Genomic DNA, 25,357 nt, shown 5'->3' with positions numbered 1-25,357 from the left:
AAAGGCCTAAACAGAAAGTTGGACTATATTCAATATTTTGTCACAAACATTCACTGGCCACCCAGCTCATTACGTGCAGAGCACACTTCATTAAGGAGGGGGCACTGGGTTCTCATGAACTGCTGAAAACTAAAGCTGCGCCATCTCCTAGTAGATGTGGCGAGGATGTAGTAGAGCGCCTGACTTGGGAATCCATTAAACACTGGAATATAATTATTCATTATTACTCTTGTTTACGAGTCGTGGGTAAAGAACAGTTTTAGGTACCACAACCTGAAAATAACATATGCAATGGAACTTACTATGTCCCTTGTATTTAATAACATGAACCAAAGAGATTCCTAGTTACGTATAAAATATATAGATTGATGGTTCGCTCTGATTTTTTCAGACACATCTGATCCATTTATTTGGGTCAGGTTATTTTTCAAGATGATCCACAGTACATCCTGAAAATGTTCTCAATCTCCTCAAATGCAGCCCCCAAATTGAAAACCGGGTAACAAAGTCATTTCTTACTGCCAGCTACAACATATTCAACAGAAACGTTCACATGCTCTGGTCCCTCATATTCCCAACTGACATTGGCTGAGGTCTCAGCAGTGGCAGTAGTAAGTCTGCTGATCCTGGGGTTTACTCCTTGAAATAAATATACAATAGAAAAATAAAACAGACAGACAGACAATCAAACTGCAAAACCGTACACACACAACATGTAAAATAAGTACTCTGAAATTCTTCCAGTGAAATGAAATTAGAACTGACTGTTGAAATTCAGGATTCCCTCTTACTTCACTTTCAGTACAGAAAGGGTTTTCATTTCTTAAACCACAGCATTAGGAAATAAATTAGTAATCAGAAATAATGAGTTCTGTTGAATTAAAATGTATGAGTTCTGTGATGTGGGTCCTGAACAGTGTCAACTGTTGCCCATGAGAGACAGTCACAGGGAACATCAGAGTCTCCATTTGCTGACGTACGGCGCCAGGGGAGCTGCCAAACAATGCCGGGGGCAGAGGGCACAGAACATGGGAGACTGCAAGGTAAAACCCCATACTAGTGGCTGCCTTTCCATGCTATTTATCATCTCAGTGCAGGTCTTTAAGGAATTTGTGTTGGGTGAGAAAAAGATGCTCCTTAGAATACCAGCTTCTGACTTATTTTGAGTCACACATTTCTTTAAGAATCTGCCTCTAGGGAGCTCAGGGACCCCATGTGAGGAGCACCTACTCTGGAGAAGGTGGATAGTTAGGGCACACTGGAAGGGAAGCTGCAAAAAAAAAAAAATGGGGCTTCCCTGTGGCTCAGTGGTTGAAAGTCTGCCTGCTGATGCAGGGGACATGGGTTCGTGCCCCGGTCCGGGAGGATCCCACATGCTGCGGAGCGGCTGGGCCCGTGGGCCATGGCCACTGAGCCTGCGCATCCGGAGCCTGTGCTCCGCAACGGGAAAGGCCACAACAGTGATAGGCCCGCGTACCGCAAAAACAAAAACCAAAACAAACAAAAAAACCAAGAAGACGTAGCTAATCACATTCCTAACTGACTTCAGTTGTCTGAGGTTCTCCTCTTAAAGGAATAATGATAGGAATATGATCAATCAACAGAGACGTATTTACAACAGTACTAATGAACATGTGTGTAAAACATTAGTGGCAAAGCAAAACATTACTTTTCTTTAAACATTTTTGGAATCATGAAACTGAGGAATTTAGTCTTGGGGTAATTATGGAAGATGTTCAAGGCAGAACCATACCTTCCAACAGAAGAGCAATCAGCTTATTTTTAAAGACACCCAGAGAAGACAGCGCAATTTCCTAAGGTTATGTGGTTTGGCCCCTTTTATCATGGAGAATTCTAACCCTCCTTGCTTTTAATACCCACTCGTGCACTTACTGAACTCATTGAGCACCTATGACATGCCAGGCAATGTTTCCTTGGATGTGCTAGTGTCATTTCTCCTCTAGGCTTTCTTAAATCTGTATCTAATCTCTCTTCCTACTCTAAGTCTTTCTTTGTACAGCCCACCAGTGTGGTTACCTACGTTTTAGCTTCCAAAACTACATCTCTGATCCTGTCACTTCCCTGTTTCAAACGTGGATGGCTTACCTCTGCCCGCAGGTGGACCGCTGGATATAACCCAAACATCCTGTGGATTTTTAAACCCCATGCCTTGGCTTATTCCCTCTCCTAAGAATTTATACACCCCACCCCCCTGACTCATCTGCCAAAATTCTATCCGTCCTTCAAGTTCTATATTACTTTCTTTGGGAAGCTTTTCCTGATCCTGTTTGGCAAAATAAACGGCTCACTCCTCTAAGCTCATGTAACATTTTGTTCAAATTCCATCTCTTTTCACTCTTTTTTTATGTGTTGTCTTACCTGCCAGACCGTAAGCACATCAAAGGCAGAGTCTGCCTTACTGTGCCAACACACAGTGCCTTAAAAAGGCTGATGGTTTTTATGGGCCGGATAGACACGAGATGTTGATTGACTGAACCTTCTATATAGTTGGAGATTTTTGTTTTGTTTGTTTGTTTGGTTTGGTTTGGTTCAGGCCAAATAAAGTTGTGAACTTTAAACTTGAGTTTTACTCACTGGCCTTGTTTCTTGACCTAAGTGGTAGCTGTGCAGTGGACTCTGGTATAATGATGCAGTGAGAGTCTGACCACAGAGAGGATTCGTCACCAGCGCCTCAGTGCCCTCCTCTGCTCTGTCCTGTTCGACCACAGTCGGCTGCTAATTAGGTCAAGAGCCAGGTTCAGTTCCTGACTTTCCAGTTAGTTTCTCCCTATTCCTGTGCCCCAACTAGTCACCTCACAAAAGTGTCCTGATGACTGGTCCCAAGGTGAGAAAGCAGATAATAATCCACAGATAAAGCAGTGTCCATCCATCAGCAATACTGGGACCGTAAGTCAAATCCATTATCTGCGTGTTTTCAGTTCATTTCTAAAGATGCCTTCACAGGTCTATTTCCTAGAACCCCAGACCCTGAAGTTATTTAAAGGGACAAAGAAATTGAACAAAAGAAGCCAAACATCTACTGTTTCTTACACCGATATTGAGAGTTTTGACCAAACAAAGACACAGACCAAAGGAAGTGACTCCTGAAGATTTCGAGTACCTATTTCCACGCTCAAACTGAGGATAACGGTAAGGAAAAGGGTTAGCCTGGCATAAAACAGCTAACTGGACTCTCCCGGCTTCTACTTCACGGTTTAGATAATCATTTTGTAATTGTATACAAAATGTACACAATGTAATTGTATATTTGGAAGCTTGGGTTTCATTCACCTCTCTTAAAATCTGTAAGAAAATTTAAAAATGTAAACTCCAAGCCATCTCTTTTCCTCTCTTCAGAAGTGAATGAAAATCCCTAGAGGCTGATGCTTCTATAGCCAAGGATATCACACCTCTTTTCTCTCAATGGTTCATCTCTTACTTACTCTCTTTCACGTTGCTTCAAATTAAAATATAAAAGATTTAAAAAAACATATATAAAAGGTATATTAAAAATACTAAAATTGGGAAGAATTGTGGAGAACTTTTATCTTTCTTGTCTCCCAGAGAGTCCCTAAACTCTACACGAAGAAGGAAAACAGAGAAGAGGACAGAATTCATTCCTAGATTGAAAAAAGAAATATTTTTAAGGAAGGGAAACCAGGGAAACAAATTATTCTCAAGCAGTTTAAAGTCTCATCATGGTAAAATATTATCATTTTATGTAAGTAATGTTTACTTACTGATGCACTATGAAATGAAACAATATAGAAAAGAAGGTTAGATTTAACTTTAAAAAAAAAATTGAAACACCATTTCTCTTTTTATCTGAGTCCCACCAGATTTCAACACTGGGGGCTTTAAGAACCTTCGGAGACTCTCTTTTTGCTTGTCTCTATAATCAGAAGTAATTCACAATTCAATTTAGTAACATCAAACGGTAAAACCTCAACTATATTAACTGACATTTCTTTTAGTTAGTCTGAATTCGTTAAAATCAGCGGGTGATGTTTTTTCCCAGGGGCATGCACGTCCTCTTCCAATATGACAAGTCAACGGAAAACACAAACCGCCCTGCTGCAGCTCAAGAAATCGGCTACTGCCTCTAGGCTGAGCCCCAGTGACACGGCCACTGCGCAGGGAAAGAGGCCACGCTTTCTCTGGAACGCTTCCATGAAAGGGTCTAAGGGGAACCTAGCAGTAAGTTATTGTAAAACCACCACAGATTTTAATGGATATCTAATCATCCCCAGAAAGAAGCACACTTATAAAAGAGAGGTTCCATCCTTCCACGATCTTGCGAACATTTTGAATGTTTACAACTTTGTTCTTTCAAGGGTAAAAACACCTATAAAACATTATTAAGATGATTGAAAATGGTTACAGTTCTTATTCAATCATTCCCAAATCTACCTGATCCACATTTTAAAATTTACCAAGACTCCGAATATAAGATTTGTACGAAAAGAGAAGATATGACCAGGCCTAAGCTCCCAAGATTTGAACAACTTAGGGCAAAGCACTTATTTCTTTTGGTCGACTTTCCAATTCTTCATTCCAATTTGTACAAAGCCCAAGAAAATCCCTGGCCAGGGGTGCTCTATATGAGAACAGTGCCATGTGAGGCAGGGCGGCCTCCACTGCTCCCTAAAAAGCTGACAAATCTACCAATAGCCAAGAGTCAAAGACTGGGGGATCTCTGGGTGGAAGAAATACTACACTTCATTCCAGCACCATTCTCCCAACCAATCTTCCTCATCCAGAGAGCTGTGAGCAATAAAGGAGAACAAGAGTAATTCACTGTGACTGTCGGCTCTTCCCCAGGAGGAGACTTAAGCAGTCTGGCGAAGACAGAAATGGAATGACACAGCTGAGTAGAGCATGCGGGCTGCCTGAACACTTGGTCAGAGGGGATCCCACTGGGGAGCCTTTCAGTCCCAGGGCAGCTGGAGTGCGGCTAAGCTGAAATTCCAGGTGGACAGTGTAGTGTGATGCCAGCAACGTGTGCACTGTGTCTAGGAGGAGTACAGGTAAATCAGATTAGAACAGGGAGCTCGGTGGGTCTGATTTCTGACTGGCTGTTTTTATCACAGGACTAACATTTCTGAACCCTTCACAGACGGCATGGCCATCATGAGGGTCTGTGGCAAAGGTACAGTTTGGGTCCTGTCTGGTCTAGCCACGGTCATAGCATTAAAAGCCAAGATTAGGATTTGGACCTGGGATAAGTCTTGAGAAAAGGTGAATTCAATGCGTGGCTTTCTCCTTGTAAAAAGGACTAGACATGAATTTTAAAGTCAAGATCTTGCAGGATCTCATCTTCCTTTTGGTGCTTCAAAGCTTATTTTAAATATTTTCTCTTTTAACCCATGCTGCACTTCCCCACAGTTAACATGGCAAATTTCACACATGTAGAAAGTCATGCAGTTGAATGATTTTACCTTTGCCTGCACCTACATCAGGTGGGAGAATACCAGCTTTCATGAAGGGAAACAGAAATAGGACACTATATAGTTAGCATGTAAAGCTACATAAAAACACTTCTTAAAATGCTAAAGCATGCAAGAAGAATGGAGTGTACCACATCAGGTACAGGGGACAAAGGTACGTTTTTGTTCCCAAACTTACCAGTAATCAAATCCCCACATTACTTAAAGTGCTTTATTCATACTTGCCTATTATGTAAGAAGGCTTAGGAGGTTTCAAACCAATTTTGGGGTAAAAATGTCAATTTCTTATGCTATGGAAGATAATCAAATAAACGATCCTTAAGCAATTCTACAATTTAGAGACATGCAAAATCTTTTACAATGCTTTTGATCATTTTCATCGAATCTCAAGTTTTTCAAAATCATTTTTAAAAGTATTCAAGGAAGTGTTCATTCTTTTTCTAAACACTTTAATGGGGCTCTTTTGCTTTCTGTACCAGATGGCATAGCAAACTATGAAGTCCCATGCTCAAACACAAAGTAAATGCTTTATTTGATAACAGTTTTGATTTCCTTGCTAGAAAACCTAAATCAGTATGTAGACTAGCAAATTATTTTCTGGTGAATCAAGATCAGAACCACAGTTACATATATTTATTTGTGTATAGGTATGCATGTCTGTGTGTGCGTGTGTGTATTACACATATGTGTGTGTATATATGTAAAGCTGTAGATAGGAAAAAACATTGCCGTGAACTTTGAATTTAAGTGTGGCAAAATACTGTAATTTCCCACTCTCACCTCAATATTTTAATATAAGTTTAAAAATTTCATAGGGACTTAAAAAACAAACATCAAATCATTATTCCAGTATGAATTAAATAGCTGCTTATATATATGTATCAGAAGGAGAGGTTACAAATAAGTGTTTGTATTAATTCGGTAACATGGATACTTCCATGGTAAGAAGGAAAGAAAAAGCATAAACTTAAAGATTTTTGTCTCATGATATGTCTAGTTATATGGATTTTATACATACCCATCTTACCTTCATCCACAGTTGTTATTGCTTCCTCTGTTATTTGATTTCCTGATCCTGCTGCTGTTTGTGCATAGAAATAAAATTTATACCGAGTGCTGAAATTTAAATTTTTTAAAGTCCAGCGGGTCTTGTTGGCAGGAATTTTCAAATCCACCAGAGGGCCTAATTCATGGGTGCTGTTAACTATCAATAAGAATATAAACAAAATAAAGTAATAAAATAAATGAACAAACCAAACGAAAACAAACACACTGATACAGAGGACGGAACAATGGTCACCAGAAGGGAAGGGGAATGGGGGGAGGTTGAAATGGGTAAAGGGGTCAACTGGATGGAAACTAAACATTTAGTGGTAGGCACGCTGTAGTGCATATGGAAGTCAAAATACAGTGTTGTACACATGAAACTTTCATAATTTTATAAACCAATGTTACCTCCATTAAAAAAAAGAACAAAGGACATTCCCCATTCATTGCTGTAGGAATACTATCGTAAATAAATGTGTCAACCAAAAATGTTAAACCTGGACTACACTGACTTTTGTAATCCTACTCACTCATTGTCCGACATAATTGATAACCTTACATAGTCCTATAATTGGGGGACTGGGATTGACATACACACACTACTACGTATAAAATAGATAACTAATAAGGGCCTACTGTATAGCACAGGGAACATTATTCAACACTCTGTAATGGCCCACATGGGAAAAGAATCTAAAAAGAGAGTGGATATATGTATATGTATAACTGATTCACTTTTCTGTACACCTGAAACTAACACAGCATTATAAATCAACTATACTCCAATAAAACTTTTTTAAAAAGATAATCTCAAGGTCCACACTGCGATTCTAATACAAATACATACATTAATATATGTATGTATATATGTAAATATATATACACGTAGATATTTAATTTTGTTTTTGCATATGTTTTAAATATTAAAAAATCAACTATGGGATAAACCATAAAAAAAATCCTATAATATGGTGTAACAAGGGGAAATACATTTTCCATGGGTTTCTAAGCTGGGAGAATTTTCTGGTTGAATCACAATAGCATTTCTCATGTCTTTGTTTTTGCAGGTGGAGTCATGGGTTGTTAAATAACCCTAAATCTCATCTTCAGAGGCCTTGTGCCAAAGAAACCCCTCTTCCTACCATTTGCTGGTTATACAATACATGACGCCTACATACATAATGACAGCACGCACCTAAACCCCGTGCTCAAGGTCTGTGTTATTCTACACGTTATTTAATTTTCAAAAGCACGTGTCACTTTTCTTTAAAAAGTATGATTTGAAGTTCCTTCTAGAATGACACTTGAAGGTATATGTATATATTCTACATCTATAAAGAAATACCCCGTTTGTATTTTAAGATAACAGTCTTTTTCCTTCGTAAACCATATTTCCGTTTCCTTCTCCCCGTAACTTACTTGGCTGATATTTTAAGGTGTACTCTGTCAAAACGCCATTCGGGTGGCTTGGTGGCTCCCATTCCAAAGTGAGAGAATCTAGCGTTGGATTAACAATCTTCAAAGAGGATGGAGCGCTGGGGACTTCAAATGAGACATACAGTCAACACAAAGGTTTCTGAATGTTTCAAACTGTATTAAAGCGACATATTTCACCAGGTCCACACAACTCATCAAGATTTTTTCTTTTGGCTGCACCAGACGGCATGCGGGATCTTAGATCCCTGACCCGGGTTCGAACCCGTGGCCCCTGCAGAAGTGTGGAGCCCTAACCACTGGACTGCCAGGGAATTCCCCAAGATTCTTGTCCTCTGTAACTCATTTTTGTTCCTGATTCAGCTGAAAATACGTTAATAGAAACCTGTTGCGCTTTTCCTCACCATTTCCATTTAGATTCATTAAAACCATCCTCTCCAAATACATAAGGGCTTTGCCTTTATATGGACCCAAATCAATGGTTTTATAAGAGATGGTACTTGTTTGTTTCGTGAATGGGGTCTTAATAAAAGCGAACTAGTGGATGAGTGGAACTATTCTAACCAGACCGTTGAGTAGAAGCAGCTATGTTCTTTCTGGGCTATTAAAGACTGTTTTCTCCAACAAATCAGGTGTCTCCAAACAGTCAGAACACCCTGCCTGCCGGGCTCTGGGCCTGAGCCAGCCCCCGCCCCAAGCGCAGAGGAGCTCTTATCCGGAGAGCTGAGAGATGCCCAGCAGCTCGTAGTGATGGACAACAGCCCGGGTGCTGGCACACCCCTGGCTCTGGGGAAGAAGTGCAGGGTGTCATGTTGTCTGTGGCAGAGGCTGGCAAATTACCAGTGGAAACATGCCTGGTCTTTTGTTCACTTCCTCAGAGCATGACGGATGATGGTAGCCCTCCCTCACAATCGTGACCTTCTCTACCCAACTTACCATGTTCCCTAAACCCTCCTGTCCCTCTAGCCAGAAACCAGGCAGTCGAGCTGAATTTCTCCCTCTGTCTCATTTCCACCATCTCCTGGGACACTAAATCCTGCCACGCCCACCCTGCTAACCTCAACTGTATCCATTCCCTCCTCGCCTCTCTGCCACTGCCCCCCTTCAGACCCTCGGTGGTCTTTGCCTAGAACAGTCCTGGCCCATAGCTCTAAGCTTCTGCAGATCACCCCTTTGAGAATCTGATGACAGCCACAAACTCTCCCCAGAAAAATATACACACCTTGTATATAATATTAGGGGGTTCATGGAGCTCCTTAAACCCATTCATTGACACCTGAAGAGACTACCATCCTCAGGTTAAGAGCTTCTGGCTTGAGGGTTAATATCCATAGCATTTAAGACCATCCATCATTCTGGTCCTCCCTAATTGACCTTCCTCCCTTTTCTCACCGTTCTCGGCTACCTGACTTACCGTTCCCTGAAGGAGCCATGCTGTTTCTTACCTTTGTGTCTTTGGACAGACTACTCTTCTCTTGTCTGTTCTTTAATCCCCTGGTTCTCTTTTCTATGGCACCTTCCCCTGAGCCATCTAAAGGGCCAGTGTAGGGTCTCACTAGCGAAAGCCTCTAGTGGAAGGAGCCCTAAGCCTCCAAGGAGCAACGAGGCTGAGGACAAGCCATTGTAATGAGATGGGAGGTGGACACAGACGATTCTCAGAGGCTGTTGGGTAGCTGCCAACACCATGAGCCCTTCAACCAGGAGGAAGGACAGGGTTTGTCTGTGACCTGCTTTTAACCACACCTGGGTATATATCCGGAAAAAACAAAAACACTAATTCAAAAAGATACATGCGCCCCAATGTTCACAGCAGCATTATTTACAATAGCCCAAGCATGGAAGCAACCTAAGTGTTCATCAATAGATGAATGGATAAAGAAGATGTGGTACATATCTGCAACGGAATACTACTCAGTCACAAAAAAGACTGTACACCTGTAACTTGCATAATATCGTATAGCAACTATAATAAAAAAAGAATTGTCCTCTAAAATAAAATTGTAACCAAAATGTTTATTTAAAAGAAAAAGACCAGGGCTTCCCTGGTGGCGCAGTGGTTGAGAGTCCGCCTGCCGATGCAGGGGACGCGGGTTTGTGCCCCGGTCCGGGAAGATCCCACATGCCGTGGAGCGGCTGGGCCCGTGAGCCATGGCCGCTGGGCCTGTGCATCCGGAGCCTGTGCTCCGCAATGGGAGAGGCCACAGCAGTGAGAGGCCCGCGTACCACAAAAAAAAAAAAAAAAGACCTAAGCAATCCACAGAAGCTATCTGGATCATTTTCAATACTGGCTTGAGGCAAAATTCAAGATAAGCAAAGGCCATGCTGGTGCCTTTCTTACTACATGGCCCTCTCCTCATCCACTAGGCTTCCAGGTGGCCGTGTCCCGACCCCTCCAGCCCCCGCTCCTGCATCAGCTGTGTTTGGTTCTCCCTTCTTCCTCCCCTTGCATGGCCCACACTTGCAATGACTCTTCCCTTCCCTTCCCAACACATTCTGTCAAGACAGCCAACCTTCTAACTCAGTTCCATGCTAGCATGAACTGTAAAGGTGCACTGAGAAAGAAGTAAACTACAACCTAGAGGATTCTTTTCCTTTCTAGATATTTTTCTTAGGTGATCACATCTAGTTCTCATGCTTTCTGGCTGAGGTAACTGAGGTTTAGAGAAATTGTACAACTTGCTTCAGGTCAGAAAGTTTATGACCCAAGTCAGCATCAAATTAGCAAAGTTCTACAACCTAAGTGTCCATCGACAGATGAATGGATAAAAAAGCTGTGGTACAGATATATATACATATACATACACACACACACACACACACACACACACACACACACAATGGAATACTACTCAGCCATAAAAAAGAATGGAATTTTGCCATTTGTAGCAACATGGATAGACTTGAAGAGTATTACGCTAAGTAAAATAAGCCAGACAGCGAAAGATAAATACTGTATGATAGCGCTTATATGTGGAATCTAAAAAATACAATAAAGTAGTGAATACAACATAAAAGAAGCAGATTCACAAATGCAGAGAATGAACTAATGGTTACCAGTGGGAGGGAGTGGGAGGTACAGACTATTGGGGGTAAGACAGGCGCAAGGGGGAATCAGGAAAATGGCAGAAGAGTAAGACATGGAGATCAACTTCCTCCCCACAGATACACCAGAAATACATCTACACATGGAACAACTCCTACTGAACACCTACTGAATGCTGGCAGAAGACCTCAGACCTCCCAAAAGGCAAGAAACCCCCCCACGTACCTGGGTAGGGCAAAAGAAAAAAGAATAAACAGAGACAAAAGGATAGGGACAGGACCGGCACCAGTGGGAAGGAGCCGGGAAAGAGGAAAGGCTTCCACACATCAGGAAGCCCCTTCGCGGGCGGGGACTGCGGGTGGCGGAGTGGGGAAGCTTTGGAGCCGCAGAGGAGAGCACAGCAACATGGGTGTGGAGGGCAAAGCGGACAGATTCCCGCACAGAGGATCGGTGCCAACCTGCACTCACCAGCCCGAGAGGCTTGTCTGCTCGGGCGGGTGGGGCTGGTAGCTGAGGCTCGGGCTTCGGTTGGAGCGCAGGGAGAGGACTGGGGTTGGCGGCGGGAACACAGCCTGCAGGGGATTAGTGCGCCGCGGCTAGCCGGGAGGGAGTCCGGGGAAAAGTCTGGCCCTGCCAAAGAGGCAAGAGACTTTTTCTTCCCTCTTTGTTTCCTGGTGCACGAGGAGTGGGGATTAAGAGCGCTGTTTAAAGGAGCTCCAGAGACAGGCGCGAGACGCGGCTAAAAGCGCGGACCCCAGAGACCGGCATAAGACGCTAAGGCTGCTGCTGCCGCCACCAAGAAGCCTGTGTGCGAGCACAGGTCACTATCCACATCCCCCTTCCAGGGAGCCTGTGCAGCCCGCCACTGCCAGGGTCCCGGGATCCAGGGACAACTTCCCCAGGAGAACGAACGGCACGCCTCAGGCTCGTGCAACGTCACGCTGGCCTCTGCCGCCGCAGGCTCGCCCTGCACTCCGTGCCCCTCCCTCCCCCGGCCTGAGTGAGCTGGAGCCCCCGCATCAGCAGCTCCTTTAATCCCGTCCTGTCTGAGTGAAGAACAGACGCCCTCCGGCGACCTACACGCAGAGGCGGGGCCAAATGCAAAGCTGAACCCCGGGAGCTGTACGAACAAAGAAGAGAAAGGGAAATCTCTCCCAGCAGCCTCAGAAGCAGCGGATTAAAGCTCCACAATCAACTTGATGTACCCTGCATCTGTGGAATACATGAATAAACAACGAATCATCCCAAATTGAGGAGGTGGACTTTGAGAGCAAGATTTATGATTTTTTCCCCTTTTCCTCCTTTTGTGTGTATGTGTATGCTTCTTTGTGAGATTTTGTCTGTATAGCTTTGCTTTCACCATTTTCCTAGGGTTCTATCCGTCCATTTCTTTTTTTCCTTAAAAAATGTTTTTTCTTAATAATAATAAAAATTATTATTATTTTTTGCGGTACGTGGGCTTCTCACTGTCGTGGTCTCTCCCGTTGCAGAGCACAGGCTCTGGACGTGCAGGCTCAGCGGCCATGGTTCACGGGCCCAGCCGCTCCGCGGCATGTGGGATCTTCCTGGACCAGGGCACGAACCCATGTCCCCTGCATTGGCAGGCAGACTCTCAACCACTGCGCCACCAGGGAAGCCCCATTTTTTATTTTAATAACTTTATTTTATTTTATCTTACTTTATTTTATCCTCTTTCCTCTTTCTTTTCTTTCTTCCTTCCTTCCTTCCTTTCTCCCTTTCTCTCTCTATCTTTCTTTCTTTCTACTTTTTCTCCCTTTTATTCTGAGCCGTGTGGATGAAAGGCTCTTGGTGCTGCAGCCAGGAGTCAGTGCTGTGCCTCTGAGGTGGGAGAGCCAACTTCAGGACACTGGTCCACAAGAGACCTCCCAGCTCCACATAATATCAAACGGCGAAAATCTCCCAGAGATCTCCATCTCAACACCAGCACCCAGCTTCACTCAACAACCAGCAAGCTACAGTGCTGGACACCCTGTGCCAAACAACTAGCAAGACAGGAACACAACCCCACCCATTAGCAGAAAGGCTGCCTAAAATCATAATAAGTCCACAGACACCCCAAAACACACCGCCAGACGTGGACCTGCCCACCAGAAAGACAAGATCCAGCCTCATCCACCAGAACACAGGCACTAGTTCCCTCCACCAGGAAGCCTACACAAGCCACTGAACCAACTTTAGCCACTGGGGACAGACACCAAAAACAACGGGAACTATGAACCTGCAGCCTGCAAAAAGGAGACCCCAAACACAGTAAGATAAGCAAAATGAGAAGACAGAGAAACACACAGCAGATGAAGGAGCAAGATAAAAACCCCCAGACCTAACAAATGAAGAGGAAATAGGCAGTCTACCTGAAAAAGAATTCAGAATAATGATAGTAAAGATGATCCAAAATCTTGGAAATAGAATAGAGAAAATGCAAGAAACATTTAACAAGGAACTAGAAGAACTAAAGATGAAACAAGCAACGATGAACAACACAATAAATGAAATTAAAAATACTCTAGATGGGATCAATAGCAGAATAACTGAGGCAGAAGAACAGATAAGTGACCTGGAAGATAAAATAGTGGAAATAACTACTGCAGAGAAGAATAAAGAAAAAAGAATGAAAAGAACTGAGGACAGTCTCAGAGACCTCTGGGACAACAGTAAACGCACCAACATTCGAATTATAGGGGTTCCAGAAGAAGAAGAGAAAAAGAAAGGGACTGAGAAAATATTTGAAGAGACTATAGTTGAAGACTTCCCTAATATGGGAAAGGAAATAGTTAATCAAGTCCAGGAAGCACAGAGAGTCCCATACAGGATAAATCCAAGGAGAAACACGCCAAGACACATATTAATCAAACTGTCAAAAATTAAATACAAAGAAAACATATTAAAAGCAGCAAGGGAAAAACAACAAATAACACACAAGGGAATCCCCATAAGGTTAACAGCTGATCTTTCCGCAGAAACTCTGCAAGCCAGAAGGGACTGGCAGGACATATTTAAAGTGATGAAGGAGAAAAACCTACAACCAAGATTACTGTACCCAGCAAGGATCTCATTCAGATTTGATGGCGAAATTAAAACCTTTACAGACAAGCCAAAGCTGAGAGAGTTCAGCACCACCAAACCAGCTTTAAAACAAATGCTAAAGGACCTTCTCTAGGCAAGAAACACAAGAGAAGGAAAAGACCTACAATAACAAACCCAAAACAATTAAGAAAATGGGAATAGGAACATACATATCGATAATTACCTTAAATGTAAATGGATTAAATGCCCCCACCAAAAGACACAGACTGCCTGAATGGATACAAAAACAAGACCCATCTATATGCTGCCTACAAGAGACCCACTTCAGACCTAGAGACACATACAGACTGAAAGTGAGGGGATGGAAAAAGATATTCCATGCAAATGGAAACCAAAAGAAAGCTGGAGTAGCAATTCTCATATCAGACAAAATAGACTTTAAAATAAAGACTATTTCAAGAGACAAAGAAGGAAACTACATAATGATCAAAGGATCGATCCAAGAAGAAGATATAACAATTGTAAATATTTATGTACCCAACATAGGAGCACCTCAATACATAAGGCAACTACTAACAGCCCTAAAAGGGGAAATCAACAGTAACACATTCATAGTAGGGGACTTTAACACCCCACTTTCACCAATGGACAGATCATCCAAAATGAAAATAAAGAAGGAAACACAAGCTTTAAATGATACATTAAACAAGATGGACTTAATGGATATTTATAGGACACCCCATCCAAACACAACAGAATATACATTTTTCTCACGTGCTCATGGAACATTCTCCAGGATAGATCATATCTTTCTTGGGTCACAAATCAAGCCTTGGTAAATTTAAGAAAACTGAAATTGTATCAAGTATCTTTTCCGACCACAGCACTATGAGACTAGATATCAATTACACGAAAAGATCTGTAAAAAATACAAACACGTGGAGGCTAAACAATACACTACTTAATAATGAAGTGATCACTGAAGAAATCAAAGAGGAAATCAAAAAAATACCTAGAAACAAATTACAATGGAGACATGATGACCCAAAACCTATGGGATGCAGCAAAAGCAGTTCTAAGAGGGAAGTTTATAGCAATACAATCCTACCTTACGAAACAGAAAACATCTTGAATTAACAACCTAACCTTGCACCTAAAGCAATCAGAGAATGAAGAACAGAAAAAACCCCAATGTTAGCAGAAGGAAAGAAATCATAAAGATCAGATCAGAAATAAATGAAAAAGAAATGAAGGAAATGATAGCAAAGATCAGTAAAACTAAAAGCTGGTTCTTTGAGAAGATAAACAAAATTGATAAATCATTAGCCAGACTCATCAAGAAAAAAAGGGAGAAGACTCAAATCAATAGAATTAGAAATGAAAAAGGAGAAGTAACAACTGACACTGCAGAAATACAAAAGATCATGAGAGATTACTACAAGCAACACTATGCCAAAGAAATGGACAACCTGGAAGAAATGGACAAATTCTTAGAAAAGCACAACCTGCCAAGACTGAATCAGGAAGAAATAGAAAATATGAACAGACCAATCACAAGAACTGAAATTGAAACTGTGATTAAAAATCTTCCAACAGACAAAAGCCCGGGACCAGATGGCTTCACAGGTGAATTCTATCAAACATTTAGAGAACAGCTAACTTCTATCCTTCTCAAACTCCTCCAAAATATAGCAGAGGGAGGAACACTCCCAAACTCATTCTACGAGGCCACCATCACCCTGATACCAAAACCAGACAAGGATGTCACAAAGAAAGAAAACTACAGGCCAATATCACTGATGAACATAGATGCAAAAATCCTCAACAAAATACTAGCAAACAGAATCCAACAGCACATTAAAAGGATCATACACCATGATCATGGGGTTTATTCCAGGAATGCAAGGATTCTTCAATATATGCAAAGCAATCAATGTGATACACCATATTAACAAATTGAAGGAGAAAAACCATATGATCATCTCAATAGATGCAGAGAAAGCTTTTGACAAAATTCAACACCCATTTATGATAAAAACCCTGCAGAAAGTAGGCATAGAGGGAACTTTCCTCAACATAATAAAGACCATATATGACAAACCCACAGCCAACATCATCCTCAATGGTGAAAAACTGAAAGCATTTCCACTAAGATCAGGAACAAGACAAGGTTGCCCACTCTCACCACTCTTATTCAACATAGTTTTGGAAGTTTTAGCCACAGCAATCAGAGAAGAAAAGGAAATAAAAGGAATCCAAATCAGAAAAGAAGAAGTAAAGCTGTCACTGTTTGCAGATGACATGATACTATACATAGAGAATCCTAAAGATGCTACCAGAAAACTACTAGAGCTAATCAATGAATTTGGTAAAGTAGCAGGATACAAAACTAATGCACAGATATCTCTGGCATTCCTATACACTAGTGATGAAAAATCTGAAAGTGAAATCAGGAAAACACTCCCATTTACCACTGCAACAAATAGAATAAAATATCTAGGAATAAACCTACCTAAGGAGACAAAAGATCTGTATGCAGAAAATTATAAGACACTGATGAAAGAAATTAAAGATGATACAAATAGATGGAGAGATATACCATGTTCTTGGATTGGAAGAATCAACATTGTGAAAATGACTCTACTACCCAAAGCAATCTACAGATTCAATGCAATCCCTATCAAACTACCAATGGCATTTTTCACAGAACTAGAACAAAAAATTTCACAATTTGTATGGAAACACAAAAGACCCTGAATAGCCAAAGCAATCTTGAGAACGAAAAACGGAGCTGGAGGAATCAGGCTCCCTGACTTCAGACTATACTACAAAGCTACAGTAATCAAGACAGTATGGTACTGGCACAAAAACAGAAAGATAGATCAATGGAACAGGATAGAAAGCCCAGAGATAAACCCACACACATATGGTCACCTTATCTTTGATAAAGGAGGCAGGAATGTAGAGTGGAGAAAGGACAGCCTCTTCAATAAGTGGTGCTGGGAAAACTGGACACATGTAAAAGCATGAAATTAGATCACTCCCTAACACCATACACAAAAATAAACTCAAAATGGATTAAAGACCTAAATGTAAGGTCAGAAACTATCGAACTCTTAGAGGAAAACATAGGCAGAACACTCTATGACATAAATCACAGCAAGATCCTTTTTGACCCACCTCCTAGAGAAATGGAAATAAAAACAAAAATAAACAAATGGGACCTAATGAAACTAGAGGGGTGGGATAGGGAGGGCAGGAGAGAGGGAAACACCAAGAGGGAAGAGATATGGGAACATATGTATATATATAACTGATTCACTTTGTTATAAAGCAGAAACTGGCATACCATTGTAAAGTAATTATACTCCAATAAAGATGTAAAAAAAAAAAAGACAGGCTCAAGGATGTATTTTACTACATGGGGAATATAACCAATATTTTGTAATAACTGTAAATGGAAAGTAACATTTAAAAATTGTATAAAAATAGGGAATTCCCTGGTGGTCCAATGGTTAGGACTTGGTGTTTTCACTGTCAGGGCCCAGGTTCAATCCCTGGTCGGGGAACTAAGATTCTGCAAGCCATGCAGCTCAGCCAAAAAAAAAAAAGTTGTATAAAAATTTTTAAAAATTTAAAAAAAATTAGCAAGGTTTTTGACCGTGTGATTAACTGTGGAGAAAAATTTTAAGTGAAGTGAAAGGGGGTTTTAGGGAATCCTCTGAAGCCTTCCCCACACCCTCAGGCCCTAGATGAGCTGACACTCTGTCAGCTCTGTGTGTGCTGTGTTCATCTGTGGGAAGATCACATTTGGCTTCCAGAACATACTTTCTTTGGGGGCCCATCGGTCACGCAAAGTCTCTCAGGATGCACCACACGCTGCTAGGATCTCAGTGACACGCCTACCCTACCTCCTTCCGGGGTATTGAAGACCCTGTCGGGGCTGGCTGGGCCCTCCCCTTTCCCATTGACCACGCGGACATTCAGTGTGTAGTGGCTAAAGGGCTCCAGCCCAGGCAACATGCCATGAGTCTTGCTGCCCTGGAAGGTGAGGATCTTTTTCTCAATATGGCGTCTGTTTCTGGTTGATGAACTCTGTGCCTTCCAGTAGTAAATCTGAAACAGCAAGAGTAAAAGTCAGGGATGGACAAGGGAGCCAACAGAATCCTCATGCTCACAAAATTAAAGTTTTATTATTATTTTTTTTCCCCAGAAAGTTCCCTTGGTACATTTTAGACCAGTGGAACAACTGACAGATATCGATTCTGAGGCAAGTGAGTAGAAGGCATAGGTAATGAGGGAAATTAAGAAATTGTGATGAAGCTCGGTTATGCTATGTTGTTGGAGAAGTCTAAGTGAAATAAACCAAAGAAATGAAACAGCATGAGACCCATACAGAAGGATTTAAGTGTCCTTTACTTGTGTAAAATATTCTAATGGTAAAAATTACTGCCCAATATTTATGTACTTTTCCAGAGTTAATACAACTTCATGTACAATGTATCATTTAGTTTAATACTAAAAACCACAACGAAGCTTTAATTATTACTATTCCTACAGTACAGAAGCGCCCCGGGGCTATCAAGAGGTAAGAAGACCCTCCACTTCAAGTTTAGGGCTTTCTCACTATGCCAAACTGCATCACTTAATTAAAAATACTTATTTTTTGGTATGAAATTGGAGACACAGATTTTGAAGAGATAAAGTGTTGATTAACTTTGGATAGAAATCCAGAACTATTGTTTACTAAGTCCTCTTAAAGTCATCTTAGGAGTTTAAAGGCACCTTCAAGAGAAATCAACATAAATACAGAATCTGGCAATCTTAGAGGAAGAAAAACCAAAAACCCAAAGTTGAACATGATGCAGTGCAAAATCCGACCTCTAGAGGTCAGGGTTTGACCAAGCAAAGCCTTGACTGCCTTGGTAGGTGTGAAAGTTCTTTGACCACCTCTCAATCAAAACTATGAATCGGTCTTTCTGTGCTTCCCAAGAACACAGATAACTGATGTTTATAAGAATGACTGAGTTGGAACTCTATGATCTTGAACTATAAACTATTTAAAACAAAAGTCTACATTGTTTTCTGGATAGTTCTGTTTGTTCAACACATAGTTTTGTTCCTTTAAAACCACAGTCAGCGTGGTTTTAAAGCTAGGTGCATTTCATTACATCCTAGTTTTTTGAACATTAGTTGTCCCCATTTCGTGCATGCGGTAACTGTTGAGTTGGCAGAATGCAGACTATCTGTGGGAAAAATGGAGAAAGAATTTTTTTCTCCCTTTGTGTGCAGTGAGATTTCGATCCAGCTCTAGCGGGGATGCTTCAGAGGTAGGCTTCCTGAGGCAGTACACCTGATGAACTCTCAAGGCCTCCTCCGGCCAAGCAAAGGGCCTCTGGCATTGGCCGACGGACTGTTTCTGAGAAAAGAACACGAAAGGTCTCTTTCACTTGCCCGATAGCCCTGCAGGTGTCCTCGGATACTTTTCAGAGGTACCGGGTCCCAGTGCACCTCGGCTAAGGTGCTGTTTACCACGTTTACGTGCACATTCCCGGGAGCCACCATTGGGACTAGGGAAAGATGAGAAAGGGGGGGTAGATGTATCAATGTCATTTTGAATTTCATGCAGAAAATGTCACCATCTCCTAATTTTGGCTTGAAACATGCCCCAGCCTGATTCTGTGTATTATCAAGGATGGAGAATAGATGGTTTTGTTTTTTTATTGAGCTCTGTTCATTTGACTTTGTGAGAACAACATATCTTTTTAAAATGTAATAACTTTTTAACACACTGAACCTATTTTCTATGTAGCAGGCTGTTTAGATGCCGAAATGTTGAGCGAAAACCATGGCTGCCTCCCATCCTCCCTCCCAATCTCAGCACTTCTGGACATGGCCTTGACTTGCACTTTGGTAAGTCTGTTTTGCTGGGGAAAAATAGAAATGAAGTAGCATCAGGCACTTACGGTCTTCTCCAGAATGTCCCAGGACCACAGCTGGCTCTGGAGCAAAGCCCGCGTCGTTCAGGGCCTGAACTTTGATCAGGTATGGGACAAAGGTCGGGGTGCCCGAGACAATGTATTTGGATACATCGGCCACAACCATAGACGTCCATTCGTCATCACCATCCTTCTGGCGCCAGCTAACTTTGTACTGAAGGCCTGGCCCATTAGATTCGAAACCATTCAAGGGCTACAAGAAAAGCCAGACCATCAGAGCTTATAAAACAGATCAGCGGTGCCATCTCTTACTGGAACGGCAAATTCAATTCCCAGACTTAAGACGGTGAGCACTGTGCCACTAAAGTACAAGCTATGAACAATTTTCTCCAGGGACCTTTTGTCCGTTTTTTTCACCTGTGATGAGATCCACAGCTTGTTTGGGATCAACATTTCAAAGGTGGTTAATTTCTATCTTGAAGTAGTAAAACCCACCTAGGCCTCTCAGATTCTGGCTCCACAGTCATGGGTAGGTGACATAAACCTTTCCAGGTATATAGCTTCCTTTATGTGTTCCTGGTTGTGTGACAGCACCTCACTGTCTATTTTACTTGGAGACTGAAATTGTGAACTACTTCTTTCTTTAAAAAAAAAAAGAGATTGGCTTGTCATTCTATCCTGTTTCTACACACATGTACGTATCTAAGTATATACAAACATGTATGTATCTAAGTATGGATGTATGGATCTATCTAAAATAAGTTTTAAAATCACACAAGTAAATATATATTAATTTTCCAAGTCCAGAAAATAGAGACAGGCCAAAAAGAAAAAAGTAGAAGTTGACTACTGGTACCTGTCTTCTAGATGGTTCTCTACGATGGTGACAACACAAGCTAGAATTTATTGAGCACATTCTATGTGATAGGCACCGTTCTAAGTGCGTTATAAGCGCATTAACTCCTTTAATCTTATGAGGTTGGTTCACTGTTATTCCCATCACACAGATACACAGTAGAGAGGTTAAAGAAATGCCTTAAAGTCACACAGTTACTGAGTGGCAAAGCTGGGATTTGTACCATTCATTTTGGCTCCAAGGATCAAGCTTTTACCTACCACACGATTAATAAATATATGATATATGTATATATTCCCAAAAATGTGTGAAAGGGGATTTTAATACAGGTATTATTTAAAAACAACTTTTCTTTCCACTCTAAAATATAGCTGAATATTTCAGACATAGCTCACCTTCCACGTAATCACCAAATTATCCGGCTCTGATCCCAGCCCTTCCACAGCCGTGGGATTTTTATCTGGTTCTAGAAGTTAAACAGCCACATACTCGTAAACTTTGGTCTCTGGCAAACAGTGGAAAACCCTTCTATTTTATTTCAGATCACAGAAGTCGTGCTTTACCTGCAGCTTTAGTCAAATACTGCTCAGATGCCTCGCTGGGCAAGCTCCTTCCCAGGCTGTTTACTGCCATCACTCGGAAGGAATAGTTGACATAGGGCGACAACTTCAGCTGGGCTGTGGTCTGAGCTCCAGGGACTTCAGTTTGGTGATGCCACAGCCCCGGCTCATGCATTGCATCTTCATATTCAATGATGAATTCTGGCCACAGCACACACACACAACAAATCCAAGACAGGAATTCAGTCACCCAATGGTAGGTTGCGAGGATGACGAACAGGACAATCTAACAAGAGCAGCTGAACATGAATTATCTCACTTTCAAGAAAAATTCACTAGAATATTTTGATTTCAGAAGCCTAGTGTCCTCAACACTTAAGCAAATCCAATAAGAGTATGCTTTCTCTAGCATGCTGAGTTTAGCTCCTTAAAATTGTTTAGAAGTGGCCCACATATTCCTAGGAAAGTTTAAACACACGAAAAGATGACTGATTTTTTCATAACAGATGTTACGTGAAATACAGAGAGATACCTTCTCCCACCAAAAAGACTGGCAAAATCAAATGTTTAACACACTTTGCGAACTATGACACAGGGAAACAATCGTTCTCATACTTTGTGGGAAGTGTAAATTGGTACAACTTCTATAGAGGACAATTTAGAACATCTAACAATATTTAGATATTTAGATAACTCAGAGACCCTTTGACTCAGAAACTGTGCTTCCAGCAATTTATTTTGAATAAATGTGCTCATGAATATGTTCGAAGGCGCATGAAAAAAGAATCCACATGGCAGCATTGTTTGCAACTGAAACAACCTAATTGCAAACAATTGTTCATCAATAGGACACTGATGAACCTAAATGTTCATCAATAGGACACTGATTAAATAAATTATGATGCATCCACACAATGGAATATTCTGCAGCTGTAAAAAATGAATAGGGCTGCTCCACATGTACTGAAACAGAATGATTTCTAAAATATATTGTTAAGTGAAACCAAGTAGGGTTTAGAACATAATCCAGTGTGTGCTGGATACTACAGTTGTATAAAAATAAAAAGATTTACTATAACATATACACATACACATGCGCTTGAAAGTACATGTGTTACCTCTTGGAGGATACACACTGTAACACTGGTGTCACCGGAGGAGTTGAGAATCAGGGGTGGGAGGAAGACTTACTTTCCAGTGCATACCTACCCTCTTGTCTCTCTTAAAATTTTGTGGTGTGTACATGTTTTACCCTTGTAAAAAATAAGTGTTTATTTGAAACGATGTATGCACCCCAATGTTCATTGTAGCACTATGTACAATAAGCCAAGACATGGAAGCAACCTAAATGTCCATCGACAGATGAATGGATAAAGGTGTTGCACATACATACAAAGGGATGTTACACATACATACAATGGAATGTTACTCAGCCATAAAAAGAATGAAATAATGCCACCTGCAGCAACATGGATGGACTAGAGATGATCATATTAAGTGAATTAAGCCAGGCAGAGAAAGACAAATATCATACGATATTGCATATACGTGGAATCTAAAAGAAAATGATACAAATGAACTTATATACAAAACAGAAATAGAGGGCTTCCCTAGTGGCGCAGTGGTTGAGAGTCCGCCTGCTGATGCAGGGGACACGGGTTCGTGCCCCGGTCTGGGAAGATCCCACATGCCGCAGAGCGGCTGGGCCCGTGAGCCATGGCCACTGAGCCTGCGCGTCCGGAGCCTGTGCTCCGCAACGGGAGAGGCCACAACAGTGAGAGGCCCGCGTACCGCAAAACAACAACAACAACAAAAACACCGAAATAGACCCACAGACATAGAAAACAAACTCGCGGTTACCAGAGGGGAAAGGTAGGGGGAGGGATAAATGAGGAGCTTGGGATTAACATATACACACTACTATATATAAAAGAGATAACCAACAAGGACCTACTGTATAGCACAGGGAACTATGCTCAATATTTTGTAATAACCTATAAAGAAGAAGAATGTCAAAAAAATATATGTATAACTGAATCACTTTGCTGTAAATCTGAAACTAACACAACATTGTAAATCAACTATACTTCAATAAAAAAAAAGAAATGCAAAAAATAGGTACTTAGGTATTCATTAATTGCCTACTACATGCCATGCACCATGATATGAATTAAAGATACAAAGATGAACTAGAAATATGTGTTGCAATGCTCGGAAGTTCAGCACTTAGAGTTCTCCTTCTAATCTATGTTAATTTGCTGGTGATCTCCAGTTTCATAAACTGATGACCTTCACATTTATATCTTCAGCCCCGATCTCTCCCCGGAACTGCAGACTTGGATACTTAACTGCCTACTCAAGAATTCCACTTGTTTGTCTAGTACAGCATCTCAAATTGGATGTGACCAAGACTCATTTTGCTCTTCACCCCAACTGGTAGGGACAACTCAGGTCAAAACCTTGAAGTCCTTCTTGGCTTTCTCCTTCTCTTACTCTCAATAGACCTGTTGGCTGTACCTTTAAAATATATTCAAAATCTCAGCTTACCATTTCTCAGCTCCTCCATCCCTATAAGCCTATTCCAGGTCACCAAGATCTCTTGTGAGAATTATTGCATAACCTCCTAGCTCACAAGTTCCCAAACTTTCTTAGTTCATGGTGTGCTTAGTGTCTCAGTAATTTTTTTCACGGCTCCCTTAGGTCAAAAGAAATACCTAACATCTCTGTGTATTAAGGAGTTAGGTCTATATAATCTAATAAGTGTTTATGCCTTAAAATCTACTGGGCACCGCATAACTTGTTCAACCTTGTAAACAGATTTGACGCCACCGTCCTCATTGCCTGTTTCACACTTATTTTCACATGGTACTCGCTTTTTATCACCACAAAGGCTTTGCGGAGATATGACACTGTCCCAGTGTGATGTAGCACTATCAATACTGAAACTGTGAACTGCCTCCAGCTAGTATTTCATGGGGTGTCTGAGAGATGTCACTGTGTTTTTTAAAAACCAAAATTTTGGGGCTTCCCTGGTGGCTCAGTGGTTAAGAATCCGCCTGCCAATGCAGGGGACACGCGTTTGAGCCCTGGGCCAGGAAGATCCCGCATGCCGTGGAGCAACTAAGCCCGTGTGCCACAACTACTGAGTCTGCGCTCGAGAGCCCATGAGCCACAACTACTGAGCCCATGTTCCACAACTACTGAAGCCTGCATGCCTAGAGCCCGTGCTCCACAACAAGAGAAGCCACTGCAATGAGAAGCCTGCGCACCACAAGGAAGAGTAGCCCCTGCTCACCAGAACTAGAGAAAGCCTGTGCGTAGCAACGAAGACCCAACTCAGCCAAAAAATAAAATTAAATTAAAAAAATAAAACCCAAAATTTAAAAATCAAAAACTTAATATCCAGAGGCACCTCTGAGGTTTGCTGACGTTCCGTATGGTATTTCAACGCATGGTTTGAGAACTGTAGTCCTGCCGGGTCTCCCCACTCTCCCTCTTGTTCCTCTCTAGACCATTTTCAATAGCATAGCCAGTGTGATCCATTCCTCTACTTCAGGGGTCCCCAACCCCCGGGCTGTGGACCGATACTGGTCCATGGCTTGTTAGGCTTGTTAGGCGAGCAAGTGAAGCTTCCTCTGCCGCTCCCCATTGCTTGCATTACCACCTGAACCGTCGCTTGCATTACTGCCCGAACCATGGCTCACATTACTGCCTGAACCATCCCCGCTCTCCCCCTCCGTGGAAAAACGCTTCCACGAAGCTAGTCCCTGGTGCCAAAAAGACTGGGGACCGCTGCTCTACTTAAATCCCTCCAATTCCTTCCCAACCCCTACAAGGGCCTACAAGGCCCTGCACAGTGCACATCCCACTCCACCCACCAACTCTTTGCCTCTTTGACCTTCTCTCCTACTTCATTTCTTCTTGTTCATTTCACTCCAGCCAGCCACAGTGGCTTCCGAGAGACATGCTCCTGTCTCAGGGGCTTT

The 25,357-nt window shown here is 41.7% G+C and overlaps 1 protein-coding gene across 24 annotated transcripts in view; it reads right to left on the bottom strand.

Annotated features, from left to right (window-relative positions):
• NRCAM (neuronal cell adhesion molecule) overlaps positions 1–25,357 on the bottom strand; it is a 91,390-nt gene that overhangs the window by 18,471 nt on the left and 47,562 nt on the right. For 8 of the 24 annotated variants that reach the window (XM_065884431.1, XM_065884436.1, XM_065884443.1 and 5 more), the window contains 7 exons: positions 21,375–21,572; positions 21,207–21,277; positions 19,983–20,208; positions 19,471–19,586; positions 17,928–18,132; positions 7,914–8,036; positions 6,475–6,651 (listed from right to left, as the gene is read on the bottom strand). In XM_065884431.1, coding sequence (XP_065740503.1) covers positions 6,475–6,651; positions 7,914–8,036; positions 17,928–18,132; positions 19,471–19,586; positions 19,983–20,208; positions 21,207–21,277; positions 21,375–21,572 — 1,116 coding nt within the window. Of the gene's footprint in view, positions 1–519; positions 646–5,438; positions 5,475–6,465; positions 6,652–7,913; positions 8,037–17,927; positions 18,133–19,470; positions 19,587–19,982; positions 20,209–21,206; positions 21,278–21,374; positions 21,573–25,357 lie in introns of all 24 variants that reach the window. The other 16 variants (XM_065884435.1, XM_065884441.1, XM_065884438.1 and 13 more) reach the window with 8 other exon arrangements.

This window comes from Phocoena phocoena, chromosome 9 (assembly GCF_963924675.1).
Source record: "Phocoena phocoena chromosome 9, mPhoPho1.1, whole genome shotgun sequence".
Taxonomy (NCBI): domain Eukaryota; kingdom Metazoa; phylum Chordata; class Mammalia; order Artiodactyla; family Phocoenidae; genus Phocoena; species Phocoena phocoena.
The sequence above is the reverse complement of the archived record's forward strand: the minus strand, read 5'-3'. Positions and strand labels throughout refer to the sequence as shown.